Source organism: Arvicola amphibius, chromosome 4 (genome assembly GCF_903992535.2).
Source record: "Arvicola amphibius chromosome 4, mArvAmp1.2, whole genome shotgun sequence".
Classification (NCBI taxonomy): Eukaryota; Metazoa; Chordata; class Mammalia; order Rodentia; family Cricetidae; genus Arvicola; species Arvicola amphibius.
Window position 1 is genome coordinate 65,668,904 of NC_052050.1, and position 20,165 is coordinate 65,689,068.

Sequence of the window (20,165 nt, forward strand, 5' to 3'; positions counted from 1 at the left end):
ATGAGTCGATAGTTTCATGCCCTGACTTCTTTATCTCAACAGTATAATATGAGAAATAGCTAGAATTATATTTAGATAGTTAACTTAGGTACTCCTTGCTTTGTTTCACTTTTTTTTTTTTTTTTTTTTTTTTTTTTTTGGTTTTTCGAGACAGGGTTTCCCTGTAGTTTCTAGAGCCTGTCCTGTTTGTTTCACTTTTGAGACATGGTCTCATATAACCCTGGCTGCTCTGAAGCTCACTATGTAGCCAAGGACTGAATTCCTCATCCTCTTGCCTTCTGCTCAAGTGCCGGGATTACAGACATGCACCACCATGCCTGGATAACTTAGCAACATTTAATGAAGAGACCTAAGCCTGCTGTTGACTCATGCACCCCCTAGCCCCCATCATCCTGTAAGAAGGGTCTGAAGAGTGTGAGAGTCAGCTTGAAGGTTTTATGATGAAGCCCAGCTGTTTGGTCATATAAAGCATGTATAATAGAAGAAAAAGGGAACTCCCTCCCTGCTTCCACATGGGACCTGTGCTTCTAGTGGTGACCAAACCAGGACCCTGTCACTTAGGTGACAGGAAGGAAGCACATACTTTTGGCTTCCACTCAGACTTCCTGATAAAATTTTGCTACAGGCCTCAGTAGGGTTTGAGAATCCCCAGCCCTTATCTAACACTTGGTTTTTTGTTGTTATTTGGTTTAGTTTAGTTTGTTTAACCAAAGATAGAAGATTGGTCTTGGGGCATATACTCTATTGTAAGGAATATCTTTTTATAGAGTTTAATATGATTTTTTTTTCATTGAATTATTTTTATGATAACCTTCTGAGTTATAGCCAAAATGATTTTCTTTTTAAAAAGATCAGTATAAAATTGCCTTCTAAAAACATGTTGAGTCTGGAGTGAATATTTTTAAAGGAAAATATTCATGAAATACTATTATAGCATGATTGGCCAAAGGCTAAGTATTGAAAAGAAATTGTCAAGATGATGTGAGACTGGCCACAGTTAGGCGATCTGGGTGTGGTGGAGGCACTGATGCAGAAGCTTTGTGGTCTGGCTACTGAGTATTTCCCCACTCCCCTCGTGACTTACTCTTCAAGTGTGGTGAGAGGCTTTCAAATGTGAGGCCATAAAAGGAGGAGTGGCTTTAGTCTCTGTCAGTGTTGGCAGCCTGACTCCATGTGTGCAGATCTACCTTTTAAGGATGCAAGCGGAGCTATTGAAAGCAATTCAAAGGATGCCTTTAAACCATTTCCCATATGAAGCTCTTCCTACAAGAGACATCAATGAAATTCAGGGTGAAGCATTTACAAAGCGTAAGTCCCCTTCCTTGGCTCCAAAGACTTATTGATAACAGCTTCAGTTTGTCCTTTAAGTTGTATCCCAGAAACTTTCTAATCTTTGACACTTCTGTTTAGAAAGCAACTATGGTGGAGGCCTTCAGAACTGTGTAGTGTGCATTTACTCTATATATGATACATTAAATCCAAGGTGATTGAGAGGCAGATTTTGTCCTGTTCCTGTTTGGTGCCATGGCCTCTTCACTAAGAAGCCTGGCTGGTGTCTCTTGAGAGTGTGGCAGACTTCAGTTTGTCCTATTCTCTGTTTCAGGGAACAGTGAAGGTTTCTTCAACATCGATGCCTTCCTAGGCACCATCACAGTAGCCCAGAGATTGGATCATGTGCACCACACAAGGTATACGTTAACTGTGAAGGCAGAAGATCAAGGCTCCCCCCAGCGGCATGACCTGGCTGTGGTGGTCATTCATGTCCACCCCTCCGACAACAGCGCTCCCATCTTTTCAAAAGATGAGTATTTCATAGAGATCTCAGAATCGGTCCCTGTGGGCTCCCCGATCCTCCTCATCTCTGCCGCAAGCTCTTCTGAAGTCACCTATGAGTTAAGAGAGGGGAACAAGGGTGGCGTGTTCGCCATGAACTCCTATTCCGGCCTCATCTCCACCAAGAAGCGCTTAGACCACGAGAAAATCTCATCCTACCAACTGAAGATCCGAGGCAGCAACACGGCTGGTGTGTTCACGGATGTGGTGGCACTTGTCTACATCATCGATGAGAACGACAACGCTCCTGCGTTCCTAAAGTCAACATTTGTGGGCCACATCAGCGAGGCAGCTCCTCCACACAGTATGATCCTGGATGAAGACAACAGTCCCTTAGTGATCCGTGCCTCTGACAGTGACCAGGAAGCTAATTCCTTGTTGGTCTATAAAATCTTGGAACCAGAAGTTTTAAAGTTTTTCAAAGTTGACCCTAGTATGGGAACTCTAACTATCACATCAGAGCTGGATTATGAGACCACACGCTTGTTCCAATTCAACATCTATGTTCATGACCAAGGAACACCCATCTTATTTGCACCCAAACCTGCCAAGGTCATCATCCATGTCCGAGACGTGAATGACTCTCCCCCCAGGTTCTCAGAGCAGATATATGAAGTGGTGGTTGTGGGACCCGTACACCCTGGCATGAAGCTTCTCACGGTGCAGGCCAAGGATGACGACTCAGAAGTTACCTACAGCATTAAAACTGGTGACATGGATGAAGCTGTTGCCATTCACCCCCTCACAGGCCAAATAACTGTGGTTAATCCTGCTGTTCTGGGGTTTTCTCGGAAGCTCACTATCAAGGCTTCTGATGGTCTGTATCAAGACACTGCACTGGTAAAAATATCGTTGACCCAAGTCCTTGACAAAAGCTTGCAGTTTGATCAGGATATCTACAGGGCAAGAGTGAAGGAGAATATGTCACACAGAAAGGCACTGGTGATTTTTGGTGTCCATGGAAACCATTTGAATGACACCCTTTCCTACTTCCTCTTGAATAGCACAGACTTATTTCATGTGGTCAAGTCAGCAGGTGTGTTGCAAACCAGAGGAGTGACATTTGATCGGGAGCAGCAGGATACTTATGAAGTGGTAGTGGAAGTGAGGGACAACCGGGTCCCTCAGCGAGTGGCACAGGCTCTAGTTAGGGTCTCTGTTGAGGATGTCAATGACAACGCCCCTGAGTTTCAGCATCTGCCCTATTACACAGTCATCCAAGATGGCACTGAACCTGGGGATGTCCTCTTTCAGGTATCTGCCACTGATAAGGATTTGGGAGCCAATGGGACAGTGACATATGGGTTTGCAGAAGATTATGCCTATTTCCGGATTGACCCCTATGTTGGGGACATATCACTTAAGAAGCCCTTTGATTATCAAGCTTTGAATAAGTATCACCTCAAAGTCATTGCTCGGGATGCAGGTTTCCCACCCCTCCAAACTGAGGTAGAGGTGCATGTCACTGTCAGAAATAAATCCAACCCATTGTTTCAGAGTCCTTACTACAGAGTCAAAGTCCCTGAAAATATTACCCTCTATACCCCGATTCTCCACACACAGGCCCGCAGTCCGGAGGGACTGCGGCTCATCTACAACATTGTTGAGGAAGAGCCTTTGATGCTATTTACCACAGACTTTAAAACTGGTGTCCTTATGGTGACAGGACCTCTGGACTATGAATCTAAGAACAAACATGTGTTCACGGTAAGAGCCACAGACACGGCTCTGGGGTCCTTTTCTGAAGCCACAGTAGAAGTCTTAGTTGAGGACATCAATGATAACCCTCCTACTTTTCCCCAAATGGTATATACCACTTCGGTTTCTGAGGGCTTACCTGCTCAGACCCCCGTGATCCAACTGTTGGCTTCTGACCAAGACTCGGGACAGAACCAGGATGTCTCCTATCAGATTGTGGAGGATGGCTCAGATGTCTCTAAGTTCTTCCAGATCAATGGGAGCACGGGGGAGATGTTCACCGTGCAAGAGCTGGACTATGAAGCCCAAAAGCACTTTCACGTGAAAGTCAGGGCTATGGATAGAGGCGATCCCCCCCTCACCGGCGAAACCCTTGTGGTCGTCAACGTGTCTGACATCAATGACAACCCCCCAGAGTTCAGAGAACCTCAGTATGAAGCCAACGTCAGTGAGCTAGCCACCTGTGGACATCTGGTTCTAAAAGTTCAAGCCCTTGACCCTGATGTGGGGGACACCTCCCGCCTGGAGTACCTGATTCTTTCTGGCAACCAGGACCGACATTTCTCCATCAATAGCTCATCAGGAATCATTTCTATGTTCAACCTTTGTAAAAAGCAGCTGGGCTCGTCTTACAACTTGAGGGTAGGGGCTTCTGATGGGGTCTTCCGAGCAACTGTGCCAGTATATATCAACACCACAAATGCCAACAAGTATAGCCCCGAGTTCCAGCAACATGTCTATGAAGCCGAATTAGCTGAGAATGCAAGAGTGGGGACAAAGGTGATTGAGTTGCTAGCCATAGACAAAGACAGTGGTCCATATGGTACAGTGGATTACACCATCATCAATAAGCTAGCAGGGGAAAGGTTCTTCATAAATCCCAGCGGTCAGATCACCACTCTACAGAAACTGGACCGAGAAAATTCAACCGAAAGGGTGATTGCTATTAAGGTTATGGCAAGGGATGGAGGGGGGAAAGTGGCCTTCTGCACTGTGAAAATCATCCTCACTGATGAAAATGACAATGCCCCACAATTCAAAGCATCTGGGTACACCGTGTCCATCCCATCCAATGTCAGCAGAGACTCCCCTGTCATCCAAGTACTGGCTTATGATGCAGATGAAGGTCGGAATGCAGATGTCACCTATTCAGTAGACTCGGCTGAGGACCTGGCTGACGAGATCATTGAAGTCAACCCCACCACTGGTGTGGTCAAGGTGAAGGAGAGCCTGGTGGGGCTGGAAAACAGGGCTGTTGATTTCAACATCAAAGCCCAGGATGGTGGTCCTCCGCACTGGGACTCTCTGGTACCAGTACGACTGCAAGTGGTTCCTAATGAAGTACCTTTGCCCAAGTTTTCTGAACCTCTGTATACTTTCTCTGCATCTGAAGATCTTCCAGAAGGTTCTGAAATTGGGTTTGTGAAAGCTGTAGCTGCTCAAGATCCAGTCATCTACAGTCTGGTTCAGGGTACCACTCCAGAGAGCAACAGGGATGGTGTCTTCTCCTTGGACCAAGACACAGGAGTCCTGAAGGTGAGGAAGGCCATGGACCACGAGTCCACTAAATGGTATCAGATTGACCTGATGGCTCATTGCCCTCATGAGGATACTGACTTGGTTTCATTGGTCTCTGTCAACATTCAAGTGGAAGATGTCAATGACAATAGGCCTGTATTCGAGGCTGATCCATATAAGGCTTTCCTCACTGAGAATATGCCAGGAGGGACCACAGTCATCCAGGTGACTGCCAATGACCAGGACACTGGGAGTGATGGACAGGTGAGCTACAGACTGTCAGTGGAGCCTGGGAGCAGCATCCATGAACTCTTTGCTGTCGACAGTGAGAGTGGCTGGATCACCACACTCCAGGAACTCGACTGTGAGACTCAACAGACTTATCGTTTCCATGTAGTGGCCTTTGACCATGGACAGACCATCCAGCTGTCTTCTCAGGCCCTGGTCGAGGTATCTGTCACCGACGAGAACGACAACCCCCCTCGGTTTGCTTTTGAAGACTATAGAGGCTCTGTGGTGGAGAACAGCGAGCCTGGTGAGCTTGTGGCCACTCTGAAGACTTTGGATGCTGACATCTCGGAGCAGAACCGGCAGGTGACCTGCTACATCACAGGTAAGGATGCCTAGCATGGATTGGAAGCATTGGGGTACATTGAGAAAGCCTAACAGGAGGCACTCTGAGATGATGGCATTTTTTAGTCACTTGTTCCCCTAGGCTTTCAGTGGTCCCATTCAGAGACGTGGCAATGCCAGTTCTCACTCACTCTGCAGGGATGCTGGGAAAACCCAACTGTGGGAAACTCCCATGGAAAGTCACCCATGAATTAGAAAGTAGTTTGCAAAGAGGTGATCATTATTCCTTCAGGTGAGGAGATGGGATCAAAGGATCATACTATACCTACTTGTCTTAGTCACTATTCTCTTTCTGTGAAGAGACACCATGGCCAAGGTGACTCCTTATAAAAGAACACATTTAATTTGGGGGCTGGCTTGCAGTTTTAGAGAATTAGTCATGATCACCCCGGAGGGAAGCAGACAGGAATGGCACTAAAGCAGAAACCGAGAGCTTTGCTTCCTGCAGGTATCCAGCAGAGGGAGACTGGGCCTAGTGTGGGCTATTGAAACCTCAAAGCCCACCCCCAGTAACCCAATGCTTCCAGCAAAGCCATGACTCCTAGTCCTCCCCAAACATTTCTGCTCACTGACTAAGCATCCAAGTCTGTGAGCCTAAGGGGCCATTCTCATTCAAACCTCCACATTACTGTCAGATGTCAAGGTCTCCAGTAATTGTGATTCATAAAAATTCTGGCAACTGCCTGTCTTTGTAGAATTGTGTCATGCCAAGGACAAGCATGAGAGAGGGCTCTTCACTAAGAGTGTTAGTCGTATCCCTCACTGCTAGGACAAAAATATGTGGTCAAAGCAACAGGAGTAAGGAAAGGCTTGTTTGGTTCGCGACTTTAAAAAGGGCTACAATCCACGGTGGCAGGAAGGCGTGAGAGCAGGCGTGTAGGGCGGCTGGTCACACTGCATCCAGAAAGACGAATGCTGGGGCTCTGCTTGCGCTCTTTTTTTTTTCTAACTCAATCCTGGCCCACAGTCCACAGGCTGGTGCTGCCCATATGCGGGGTGGTTTTCTCCCCTCCAGTTAAAACTCTCTGGAAATTCTCTCACAGATACTCACAGAGGGTCAATCATTGGGTGACTCTAAACCCAGCCAAGATGAAAATGGAGACGAACCTTCACACAGAATGTCCTTTTCTTCTCCTTCCCAGCACCATGCCCCCAACTCCGTTTCATAAACATGGTTCATTCTGCCAAAACAGCTGTTTAGGGGAGCATTGATGAGTCTGAAGTTCCAACCAAGAACCCCAGACTTCCTGAGACAGACAGGATCAGAACCACTTGGGGGGAAAAAGACAGCTATGGTTTTGTGACATCAGACACGGACAACATCAAAGTCTTAAAAACCCCAGAGTAAGAGAATAACAACAGACAGTCAGCTCTTATAAAAGCAGAATCACTGGGAAATCTTAGACTCTGAGGGAGATTCCATCTTTACACGCCCATGTTGGGAGATGATCCTATGCCCTCCATTTAGTGTGTGCCTTTAGCTGCGTATTAAACCCTAGAGTTAGCATCACTGAAATCTTTGCCCAGTGGGCTGCAGCATCGCAGTAGAGCCTAGACAGTTCTTGTACAGATTGAAATTTGCCTCCCTCGGACTTCCCATAATGTTTTCCTGATCACATGAAATAGAATCCTTGTTCTCCCTAATAGCTGCCCCTACTGGTGCTTCCTGTAGAAACCATCTCACTTCAAAGGACACTCTTAAAGTTGGGAGAAGCTTTCTAACTTTGCAAAACAGACTCAGTGTAGAATTGTGGGTCCCTGATTCAGGGATGAAAATTCTGCCTTCCCCAGCAATTCTGAAAGAAGACTCAGGGGTGCAACCATCTAGGACACAGAGCCCAGTTCATTCCTGTTCTCAGTACCTGATATCTGCACCCCTTCTTTTTAGAGGGAGACCCTTTGGGTCAGTTTGGCATCAGTCAAGTTGGGGATGAATGGAGGATCTCCTCAAAGAAGACTCTGGACCGAGAGCACATAGCCAAGTATCTACTCAGAATCACAGCGTCAGATGGCAAGTTCCAGACTTCAGTTCCTGTAGAGGTCTTCGTCCTGGACATCAATGATAACAGCCCACAGTGCTCACAGGTGAGCCCTGGGAGTGCTGTCAGGGGAGGTAGAGGCAAGGAAGGTTGGGAGAAGTTAGGAGAATAGAGACAAAGTCTTGCCAATGGTGCAGTTCACAGCTTTAATTCCAGGATTCAGGAGGCAGAGGCAGGTGGATCTGTGAGGCCAGATTGGTCTACAGAGTGAGTTCCAGGACACCCAAAGCTACACAGTGAAGTCCTGTCTTGAAAAACCACACACACACACACACACACACACACACACACACACACACATGGAGTACAAGCCCTCATTGGCTATCCCTGTCCATGCCCGCCTTGGCATCTTCTGAGCAGACTTTAGGCTGGTGTCTATAGGCAGCAACCATTCTGGGCAACTCCTTGCTCCTAGCCATATCAATACAGCAGACTCTTCAAGAATCATGGTGCAAATCAGTGTCTTTACACATCATACAAAGGCCACTTTTGTGCATCACAAACTGAGAGGTAGAGTGACAATACATCTTCCTGCCACCAAGCTTGACAACCTAAGTTTGATCCCCAGGACCCACATGGTGCAGGAAGAGAACTAACTCTCAAAACTTGTCTTCTGACCTCTCTATATAAGCTATGGCACACACATGAATATACACATGTATGCACATACAAATAAATGCAATAAAACAGCCAGAGATTTCCCCTTTATACCTATTTTTTAAAACCATAACTAGTTTTTAACTTTCAAGAGAATTTCCAAAACTGTAAACATTTTAATTTTATAACATCTCAACTTCAAATGATTCATGTCTAGTGAAAATCTAGCCAGTACACACATCAGTGCATACCTATACATACAGATACACATCTGTACAGCAGGTCAGTTGCAACCCCTCCACACACCGACAAATACTTGCAAAAATGAACTCATGCCCACACAAGTACATACCTACCTAGCTGCCACATTTGCTCACCATATTTGCAAATGTGTACATATGTATTTCATGCAACTATACCCATGCATATACTTGCATTCATGCACACTTCCACTTGCTTGTGCCCACAAATGCACATATAGCGCCGTGCAGCAGACATGAATGTGTACACCCTGTCACTTTTCCTTCTTTCCTCTCTTCTGTCACATAAAATATGGCAGAAGAGAGCCTAGGAGATTTGTAAGCCGGGACCCCATATAAGCGCATGTTGAGTGGTCTCAAAAAGACAGCTTCGTTCTTGGGGAGAAAGGCGGCCATTGTTTTCTCTTTCTCAATTGATTATGCTTAGGACCTCCCTCTTCTGTGCTGGAAGAGGCTAGGGTCAGGCTCAGCCTAGCCTCACCCAGGTGGCCCATAATGTCATCAAAGCCAAGGGAGGGAGAACTCAAAACTGGCCCCACTGGCCCCACACAGTCCAGGTGGGCACTATATATCCATTCAGAGAATGCCCAGAGCCCATGCTTGCCTGCATCCCGAGTGGTGCAAAGGAGGATGCCAAACAGCACCAAGTTCTCAGGGTCTCCAGTTGTTTCCCAGTGCCCAGCCACTGTGTGTCCTGCAAGGGATGGAGGGGAGGGCAAGGCAGTGGTAGAGCCACTGAGGTCCACCTTAAAGACCAGTGGTCTGGTCCTGGGAATATGAGCAGGGAGGTGAACTTGGCAGCCTGGGATCACAACAGAAGCAGGGATGGAGGTTGCCACAGCTTGACTTGAGACTCTATATCATTGACTGCCAGACCTGCCTCAGCCATTCCTCCTCTCTGATGACCCATGACCCCTCCAAGTGGGCTGTGGTGGGTCCTTCCATCCCTGGGCATTGACTTCTCAATGGTGGCTGCTTGTAGGCCATATTCTGACTTCTTATTAAATTTTTGTTGTTGTTATTATTTGTTTGGTGTGTGTGTGTGTGTGTGTGTGTAAGGGCCAGAGATCAACAATGTCCGGTGTCTTTCCTCGGTCGGTTTCCATCTTTATTTTTGGAGACGGGGTCTCTCAGTGAGCCTGAAGTTCATTGATTTAACCAAGCTACCCAGCTTAGGGCCAATACCCTCAGGGATCTACCTACTTCTAATGCCCCTCCCCAGTGCTAAGACTGCAGGAGCTCTCCTTTCTACTTTTTATGTCGGTTCTCGGGCTCCAGCTCAGATCTTCTGCTTTGTGACAGGTACTTTACCCATTGAGCTTTTGCCTCAGCCTTTGCCTCAGCTCTCTCTTCTAGCTTTAAAAATAACGACTTTATTATTATCATTGTGTTTGTGTGTCTGATGCAGGGGCAGGTAGGAGGATGCTCACGTGGAGGCGGAAGGCAGCTTTGTGAGCCAGTTCTCTCCTTTCGCCTTCATATGGGCTCCAGGGACAAAACTCAGGTTTTAGGATTGTACGGCAGGCCCATTTGCCCACTGAGACATCTTGTCAGGCCTCTGGCTTTTAATCTCCATTTTCCTTGTATGTCTCTTTAAAACAAACAAACAAACCAGGGAGTCATATAGCCTTAAATGCCATATGGCCTTAAATCCACTACAGAGCCAAAAATGAACTTGAACTCCTGGCCCTGCTGTCTCTGCTTCCTCAGTATTGGGATTACACAACGATTCCCTCTGCCTGGTGTCTCTTTGTGACCCCACCTTATTTTCTTTCATTGATCCCTTCTCTGTCTCTGTCCATTTTCACTTGAGTCACCTCCCTGCCCACCTTCTTCCCTCACTCCCCCACCTCTGGATCTAAGTGCCACTGCCTCAGACGCCTCATGCTCAGCTTTCCGTCCTCAGCTTCTCTACACTGGCAGGGTCCGTGAAGACGTCACCCCTGGACACTTCATCTTGAAAGTTTCTGCCGTAGATGCAGACATGGATACCAATGCTCAGATCACATACTCTCTGCATGGACCCGGGGCCCAGGAATTCAAGCTGGACCCTCACACAGGTAAGCCTCGGAGGTGCGGAATGAAGCCAAGACCCTGTGCCCGTGCCATGGTGGGCTCCAAGGCAGGAATTCATTCACCCACCTGCCCACCCACCCGCAGATACCAGCATCTGGGGACATAAGGAAAGGATGGATGAGTTCACACTCAGCCCCTTATCATCCGTTGGGAAAGGGGATTGCTGAGTCAGTGACTTGCAGTGTGCCAAGTTAGGAGCGTGCAAGTCGGGTATGGTGGTTCACATCTGTAACCTCGGGGAGGAGTAGTGAAGGTTTAGGGCCAGCCTGGGGGTACATAATTAGTTCGAGACCAGCCTGGGCTATAATATGAGACCTGTTTCCATACAAACAAACATAGGAAGAGGAGGCGGCTGATGGAGGGGAGACAGCAATGTAGACGGGAAGTTTGCTTAGGCTTAGGAGCCAGGTTGAAGAAAACCTCTTTGAGGAAATGTCATTTTTAAGTGAGCTTGAGGACACAAAGGAGTTAGTCAGGTATATGGGGAAGGCAGAGATGGAGGATGTCCGCACGGTCTTATTTGGGGATGAGAATACATGTCTGAGTGTGCACAGAGAGTGGATAAGGACTGAAGATGCCCTGAAGATGTGGGCCAATGCCCTTGAGAGGTATTTAAATGGAGGATTTAGACCAGTAAGTGCCAAAGTTGAGGGTGTAATCTCAAGATACACGTGTTGCAAACCAGGACACAGGCTCTCAAGACCTCAGTCCACAAGCAGCAAAGCTCCTGAAAGCCTGACCCAGGCTAAGGAAGAGGTTGGTGGATGGGAACATATTGTCATTTGACCAGCTAGGGACAAAGCAGAGGTAGGAAGTGGAGGCATTGCAGGGTGAGCCATGAACAGCCAGGCCGAGACTGAACTGTGGAGGACTGCTGGAGAGACAGGGAGGGAAGACAAGTACCTGCAGGTAAGCCCCTGATCTGCTGCTGTGGGAAACAGGTGGCTGGTGGCAGCCAGGCACAGGAGACAGCTGCCAATCCTCGGCTTCAGTCCATAGCTCCAAAGATGACTCAGAGATTCCTGAGCAGGGAGGGGTACGTGGTGGGTGGATGGGTGGGTGGAGGCAGAGAGAGCCGTGTCCCAGGAAGCCATCTGGGTGGATCGGACACCACATTGTGCTTCCTGACCCCTGCCGAGCATGTTAAGTGATTCGGGAAGCTTGTCTTTTGCGGCTGCTGTTTGCTCAGCTGCAGCACTGCCCATGAGGACTTAAAAGAAAAACCAACTGGGCGTTTTTTCAGACTATAAAAATGATGCATGCTCGGTCACAAATTAAACAACCACCACAGGTATCCTGCAGGATACCGCAGGAGTCAGAAAGCCCACACAATAAGACCTCACTAGGTGTGCAGCCAGCCAGTCGGCCTTCCCATGCACCACCCCAGTCTCTCTGCCACTGTTCCTCTGATGTACCATTCATTTGCCGTTCTCCCCTTGGTGACAGCCTACCAGGGTTTGCAAGGAAGACTGTAAAGCTGTCTTCAGTCATTCCTGGTTACATACTACATCTGTTTTATTTCTGTTGCTGTGATAAAGCACCCCAACACCAAGAAACTTAGGGGAGGCAGTGTTTATTATTTCAGCTCGCAATCCCATATTACAGTCCGTCATTGTGGGACGTCAAGGCAGGAGCTTCGAATAGCTAGTCCCAGCACATCTCTAGTCAAGAGCAGTGAGAACTGTATGCATGCATGCTCGTTTGTGCTCAGCTGGCTTTCCCTACTCTCTTACATAGTTCAGGAGCCCTGCCTAGGGAATGGTGCCTCCTACAGTAGGCTCTGTCTTCCCACATCAGTTAACTTAAGACAACCCCTCACAGACATGCCCATAGGTAAACCCTATGTGGACAGCCCCTCATTGAGATGCTCTTCTCAACTGTGATTCCAATTGTGTCAAAGTGACAATTAAAACTAACCATCACATATTACTTTTATAAACCATAACATAGTAATCAATTTCTATTTGAAAAGCACATATGGTGATTTAAATATGCCACTATTATAAACAATACCTCAGAGGACATCTTTACACATGTATTTGCTTTTTGTTTTTTTGAGTGAGTGTCTCAGAAAAACTATCCTGGAATTCACTGTCAGACCATGCTGGAACTCACAGAGATCTGCCTGTCTCTGGGACTAAAAGCATGTGCCACTACACGCACATATACATCATATATTTTTAGCATTAGTTTAATTATTCTGTAATATATGTATGTATACTACATACATATATTACATATATATATATATATATATATATATATATATATATTTCACTTCTACAAGTAAAATTTTGTTTTTGTTTCTTGAGAAAAGGTTTCTCTGTGTAGTCCTGGCTGTCCTGACTCCTGAGTGCTGGAACTAAAGGTGTGCACCACCATACCTAACACAAATGAAATTTTGGGTCAAATTTTTTAGAACATTTTCTATGATATAAGTTGTCTAATTGGCCTCAAAAATCTGCCTATTTTTATCTTGTTTCTGGTGACCTTAGATCAGTGATGATGGTCGTGGAGTATTGTGGAAGAATTAGATTGTGCTTGGGCTTCTTCCCTGCAGCATGAACACAGACCAGCTTCACTCTGCTGTGCTAGAACTTGTGGCTAGGACTGTCACTGTAATGTGCATGTGTGTCCTCTAGAAGGCGCTCAACCTCTGTCATTTCTCCTGGCAGGAGAGCTGACCACATTCACAGCCCTGGACCGGGAAAAGAAGGATATATACAACCTGGTTGCTAAGGCAACAGATGGAGGGGGCCAATCGTGCCAGGCAGATGTGACACTCCACATTGAGGATGTGAATGACAACGCCCCAAGGTTCTTCCCCAGTCACTGCACAGTGGCTGTCTTTGACAACACCACAGTTAAGACCCCGGTGGCTGTGGTCTTTGCCCGGGACCCTGACCAGGGTAAGTATGTGAAGGATTGGTGGCCACCTGCACTGTGGAGCCGTTTGGTCCACCTGAGTGGAAGCATTGTCTCTGTGTCCTCTGGGAAGGGCATAGACTAAGATCCCTTGATGAGTCTGTGGCTACTCCAGGCTGGAAACGATCTGTAGACAGCTACACACCTGAAACTGTGGCAAGTGGCTTTCGTGGCATCTGAGACAGGCACAAAGGATAACAGACAGTTTCCCTTCAGCCACTTAGACCCTCAGAACCTTCCTGTTGCCACCAACGCCCCAAAGCACTGTTTTCTCAAGGTCATTTTGAATATAGTTAATCAGAAATCTGCAAGTCAATTCTTCAATTCATTAATTTACATAAGAAACTTTGAGCCCTGAGTCCATTATACTTATTAAAGTCCTTTAATCAAACAGTAAAGTTAAACCGTTTACACAATTTTCCTTTATTTTAGGTATGCTAAGCAAGCTGCCAACCACTGTATCAGTTCCTTTTCCACTGCTGTGACAAAAGTACCTGACAAAAACAGCTTCAGGAAGTGAGAGTTCACTTTGATGATTTGAGAAGGGATAGATCCATCCTGGCCGTAGGACATAAGGTGGCTTGTCATACTGTGTCCACATTCAGGAAGCAGAGAGCAGACAGGAAGTAGGGCCAGGTTATCAAGCCTCAAGTTTTGCCTTCAATGACCTACTTCCTCTCGTGAACTCTACCTCCTAAAGGTTCTACAATCTTTCAAAACAGCTTCACACGCTGGGTACTAAGGGTTCAAACACGTGAACCTATGGGAGCACAGTTCACACCCAAATCAGCCCCTGAGCTGTATCCTCAGCCCTAAGAGTCTACATTTTTATTTCAATAACTTTGTTTTTGTTCTTTGCCATGTGATATCTGCAAGGTAGCATGCTTTTGATTGATGTCTTTGAATACCATGGACTAGGTGGTTCAGGGCTGGAGAGATGCTTGTCATCCCAGTGCTGGGCAGGGGGAGACAGGAGGATATTTGGGGCTTGCTGGGCAACTGGCCTAGCTGAATAAGTGAACCCCCACACCAATAGGAAACCCTGTCTCAGAAAAGATGGCTTCTGAGAAATGACACCTTAAGACGATATCTAGCGTCCATACGCACATACACATACATGCATGCACAGCTGCACACACAGAAATATGCACACACCAAAAAAGAAAATTGAAGTTTATCTGACTTACAGTTATAGAGGTTGGGAAGTCCAAGAATGTGGTACCAGCATCTGGGGAGGGTTTCCCATTATATGACAACAGAAGGCCTTGCAGAGAGACCAGGGACAACTGTGGTATCTTGGCTTGGTCTTCTGCTTCTTGTGAAGCCACTAATGCCACACCTTTATGACCTCATCTAGTCTCAGTGACTTCCCAACATCATCCACACATGAATCAGGGACTGAGTTTTCAATACATGAACGGTGAAGGTCACATTCAATCCAAGGCACACAGTGAATTAGATCCGTCATTGTGTGTTTGTCCTATGCTGTACCAGTTATAGCATCTGCCATCCTGAAACATCCTAATTTAGTCCGTTTTCCTAAGTCAAATTTTATCATTGATAATCTGGTTTTAACATGCCCTAAGGGTCCCAGTATCCAGTTAAGATGATAGCAATAAAAGCAGAATCGTACTCCTCCAGCAATGTAAACTGAACACATCCTAGATCTTAGCTTGGCATTGCAGGAGGCAAGATAGAGTATTCTAGGGAGGGTGAACTATCAATCCAAACACAGAGAAGCCGGAGCTGGGAAACTTTCCTTCATGTTCATGATGGGGGTGAACGTGTACGCGTGGGTACATGTGTATATGTGTGCATGTATGTGTGGAGACCAGAAGTCAACATCAGGCGTCATGTCCCGTGTGCCATCCACTTTGTTTCTGGATACAGGGGCCCTTCATTGGCATGGAATTACTCAGTTAGACTAGGGTGACTCTCCAGCAGGCCCCAGAGATCTGCCAGTCTCTTCCTCCCCAGTGCTAGGATCAAGGCGCGTCTCACTATGCTTGCTTTTTGCATGCATTCCGGGGATCAAACTCAGGTCCTCACGCTGGGGTGACAAGCACTTTGTCAAACAAGCCACCCATCCAACCACGTTTTCTTAACTTTTTATTAATTATAGGCTCACAGAAAGTTGCCAACTAGTTTGTGAATAAGCTATCATCCTCCAAAGATTTTTTAAATTTATTTATTTATTTATTTATTTATTTTTATTTATTTATTTATGAGGGCTTGGAGCTGCTGACTGAGATTCTCACTCTTGACATGCCCCGGGTACACTAGCTTTTAGGAGCCCCTCCCAAGTTCTGCTGATAGGTATCTTTGGTGTGACTCTCAGCCCTGGTCTCTACAGGTACCAATGCCCAGGTGATGTACTCACTGACGGACTCTGCTGATGGCCAGTTCTCCATTGATGCCACTTCAGGCGTGATTCGTCTGGAGAAGCCTCTGCAGGTCAGATCAAACTCAGCTCTGGAGCTCACAGTCCAGGCCTCAGACCTAGGCGTCCCAATACCACTCTCCACCTTGGGCACTGTCACAGTCTCCGTGGTGGGCCTGGAAGACTACCTTCCCATCTTCCTGAATGCAGAGCACAGCACACAGGTGCCCGAGGATGCTCTGATAGACACGGAGATACTGCAGCTGGCTACCCTCACACGCCCGGGCTCAGAGAAGACTGGTTACGGCATCACGGGTGGGAATGAGCAGGGGAAGTTCCGACTGGATACTCACACAGGTGAGATGGGCCGGAGCCTGCTCAACCCTTCATTAGTGGCATATACTAGTTCTTCATGTACAGGAAACATCCGTCTACACAGCCTCCCCATCCCCTGCAACTGGCATCTTTTGATTATATATACACTGGCCACATTTGTTCATAGACCCATAAGCTGGGCCCTTTTTCCACGTGGGGCTAGCTTACCTGAGAGGGTCGTTATTCCCCCATAGCTTCACCTAGAACTCTGTCTGGGATCCTCAGGGATTTGTTCAACCCAGCTGGTGGCTTCCTGGTCTCAGCATAGCCCAAGAGGCTTGGCATGTCTCACTTCTTCCCTGAACCAAACACTTGCTAAAATCAAGTTTTTCAAGTAGTGTGGGACTCGCTGCCTATCTTAAAACCACCCTCTGCCCAGCCAAGTTCCTGACACCCCTGAATTTTCCACTATGATCGTGAGGAAATGCAGAATATGGAAACTATCTATTTTCTACTCCTAGTTATGGAGCCAGAGTCAAACCCAAGGGGACCCATGGAAGGACCCCACTGCATCTCATGAAGAGTCCTCCCAGGCACCCCAATGCACAGGACCTGCCCCCAACCCCTCAAAACTCTATCTTATGGTTCCAGCTGCCTCTCCTCCATCACTTCTTCTCTCCTCAGGCATCCTATATGTCAACGGGAACCTGGACTATGAGACAACACCCAAGTACTTCCTGTCTATTGAATGCAGCCGGAAGAGCTCTTCCTCCCTCAGTGATGTGACCACCATCGTGGTTAATGTCACTGATGTTAATGAACACCACCCCAGATTCACCCATGACTTGTACACTGTGAGGGTCTTAGAGAACGCTGCTGTCGGTGATGCCATCTTGACCGTAAGGAACCCTGGCTTCACTCTTTGTGGGGTATAGTTTCTGGGGTGGCTCTTGCTTCACTCCCTATAGGTCCTTAGTCACCATAAGCATGGATCATAAGCCAGCGCTCTATCATAAGCCAGCGCTCTATCATGAGTCAGCGCTCTATCATGAGTCAGCGCTCTATCATGAGTCAGCGCTTTATCATAAGCCAGCGCTCTATCATAAGCCAGTGCTCTATCATAAGCCAGTACTCTATAGTACATGGCTTGTGACTCCTCAGGAAAATTGCACCACACATAAGTGTCAGGCTGATTTAGTGGGGACACAGGATTGGTAATATTCAATAGAAGAGCCCAAAAGAGGTTGACTCCAGAGGTTCACCCAATGCCTATGGCAGCCTATGCTGGGAGTGGCGTGAAGAGCCAGTGGGTGGGAGATAGCAACAGAGAGCATACCACATTATATTTCTTTGCTTTTAAATATACAGTTGCTCCCTCCTTCCACGAAACATGTTCACATTTAGTTCTTAAGGACTCCTCTCCATCTCCTGTCTGCTCTCTCCTTCTGCCTCCGTGTGCATCCTGTGCACTAAATGAAAATTAGGATTTGCCTTCCATTTCTTTGGCTGTGCCATTCCTTCCTGAACTCACCTCCACACTTCCTTGGCCGTACCCTTTCCTCTGCCTGGATGTTCTTTCTATGCCCAGACCCTTCCCCATCCTTCAGAGCTCCCTGAATCCTCTTATAACCTTCCTGGATGGATGTCAGTCCGCTCTACTCCCATGAGGACCACCATGATGGGAATCACCCACAACACAAGACACAACACTTTCTAAGGGTGTACCATTTCACATGTTCCTTACATTCTGGCCTCCTGGAACCAACCCTTGTGTACCTTGTCCCTGGGAGAGAATGGGTCAATAAGTGAATCCATGGCATACTGAGATCACAAGAGATTCTCTTGGGTTGGGGACTACCGACTCAGTGGTAGCCGTTGGGGTAGGAACATTGCCATCTCTCAGGGCTACGATCCCTTTCTGGTCACTCTTGTTCCTGAATTCACAGTCTCTCCCCTGCTACAGGTATCAGCATCTGATGACGATGGCCCTGTTAATAGTGCCATTACCTATAGCCTGGTCGGAGGGAACCAGCTTGGACACTTCACCATCCACCCAAAGAAGGGGAAGCTTCAGGTGGCCAAGGCGCTGGACTGGGAACAGGTGAATCCAGGCTAAGCAGAAGCATGGCCCTATGGCAGGTCCAGAGGGTAAAGGGCAAACACAACCCATCCTGATGTCCAGACAGTCCCTAGAGTGATTCCTCTGTGAACTCTGAGGCAAGAGGAAGGCTGACAAGGCATCAATGCAGTGACCGCTACCATGGACTGAGATCAGTTCCTGGCCTCAGCCACTTTGCTGGATGCCTTAAGAGAATCTCACCATTTGATGCCCACAGCCATTCTAGGAAGTATGACTTGACTTTACCCTCTTCCCCAGCTCAGTCCCCTTCCCAAGGTCCCATAGTGAGGAGCTGCTGGGTCACAAACCACTCTCTATCTGTCTGATTCTGACACCTGAACTCTAGCGCTATGGGAGGCCCCTCGGAGTAGGCAATACCCCAAGGGACAGACACCAGGGGCTTTATCTCTAATTCCCTTGCTGTGCATCTTGCCACAGACACCCAGCTATTCCCTGAGGCTCCGAGCCACAGACAGTGGGCAGCCCCCATTGCATGAGGACACAGACGTGGCTGTTGAGGTGGTTGATGTCAATGACAACCCACCCAGGTTCTTCCAGCTCAACTATAGCACCACTGTCCAGGTAAGGGCATCCCGAACCTACCCTCCTCTTGTGTCCCTCTCAATGAGAGGAGCTTCCCAGGGATATCAGTCCACCCAACCAACTGATTTTTTTCCTCTGCTGTCCCTAAAGGCAATACAGGGAACCAAAGGGGGCTATGATTAAGGGACAGAAAAAAAAACAGGCCCCTTGTTAGGCTTTTATAGGACTGTTATCCTGTGCTATTTGGGGTTCACCACAGTAGTTGAAGTGGGTAGAGTCCACCTCAGAGATTTCAGACATGATGTACATGGGGGAAGAAAGGCAGCATACTTATGTTAATTCTCATATGTGAATCTAGCTTTAAATATGTACATATATGTAGATTTATGTTCATATATATTCACACATACAATAAAAGCAGACTATTTGGGAAGGAGGAAGACCAGTGAGATGGGGAAGAAAGGACTAGAAGGGTCGTGAGGAGGTGTATGAAAATAAGGTAAAATTATATGTGTGTGCACACACACTCACATGCATGTATATATGTGCATATATATAATATCATAAAGAAACCTATTATTTTTTTCTAGATAAAAATTAATGATTAAAAATAGAAGTGCCGCCACCATGCACCCATGGATTCTAAGCACTAGCAGTCTGTCAGCTGTAAGGTCACACACTGGCCTCCTCTATAGGATGAGGGCTTGACCCTCAGTGTTTAAGAGCCTTTCTAAGACCTGGTGCTGTACTCAGGGACACAGAAAGAAAACTACCTGGCCAGCATTCAGCCTAGGCCCAGTCTATGGGCAGAGGGATAAGGACTGGTCCCTGGAATGTGGGACCACAAAGGAGGGATCTGAGGGGCCATGACTTACACTGCTGTCATTCTCGGTCACAGGAGAACTCCCCCATTGGCATCAAAGTCCTGCAGCTGATCCTGGATGATCCTGACTCTCCACAGAATGGGCCCCCTTATTCCTTCCGGATCACTAAGGGGAACACTGGGTCTGTGTTCCGAGTGACTCCAGATGGATGGCTAGTGACAGCTGCGGGCCTGAACAGGAGGGCCCAGGAGTGGTATCAACTTCACATCGAGGTGGGTGCTGGGTGAACCTGAGCTCTGTGTGTGGTGACAGCCTTGGAGACAGGACACCTGCTGGTAGACACACTGGTGGGGTTTCTGCTCTGAGGAAAAAGTGTGTGGAATGTGTGTGGACCTGGCAGTGGAC

The 20,165-nt window shown here is 47.3% G+C and overlaps 1 protein-coding gene across 1 annotated transcript in view; it reads left to right on the forward strand.

Moving 5' to 3' along the window:
* Fat2 (FAT atypical cadherin 2) overlaps positions 1–20,165 on the forward strand; it is a 62,143-nt gene that overhangs the window by 26,528 nt on the left and 15,450 nt on the right. The window contains exons 9-17 of the mRNA XM_038328763.1: positions 1,604–5,662; positions 7,571–7,767; positions 10,485–10,638; positions 13,330–13,563; positions 15,933–16,316; positions 16,959–17,173; positions 18,238–18,375; positions 18,832–18,975; positions 19,835–20,032. Of these exons, the coding sequence (XP_038184691.1) occupies positions 1,604–5,662; positions 7,571–7,767; positions 10,485–10,638; positions 13,330–13,563; positions 15,933–16,316; positions 16,959–17,173; positions 18,238–18,375; positions 18,832–18,975; positions 19,835–20,032 (5,723 nt within the window). The remainder of the gene's footprint in view (positions 1–1,603; positions 5,663–7,570; positions 7,768–10,484; positions 10,639–13,329; positions 13,564–15,932; positions 16,317–16,958; positions 17,174–18,237; positions 18,376–18,831; positions 18,976–19,834; positions 20,033–20,165) is intronic.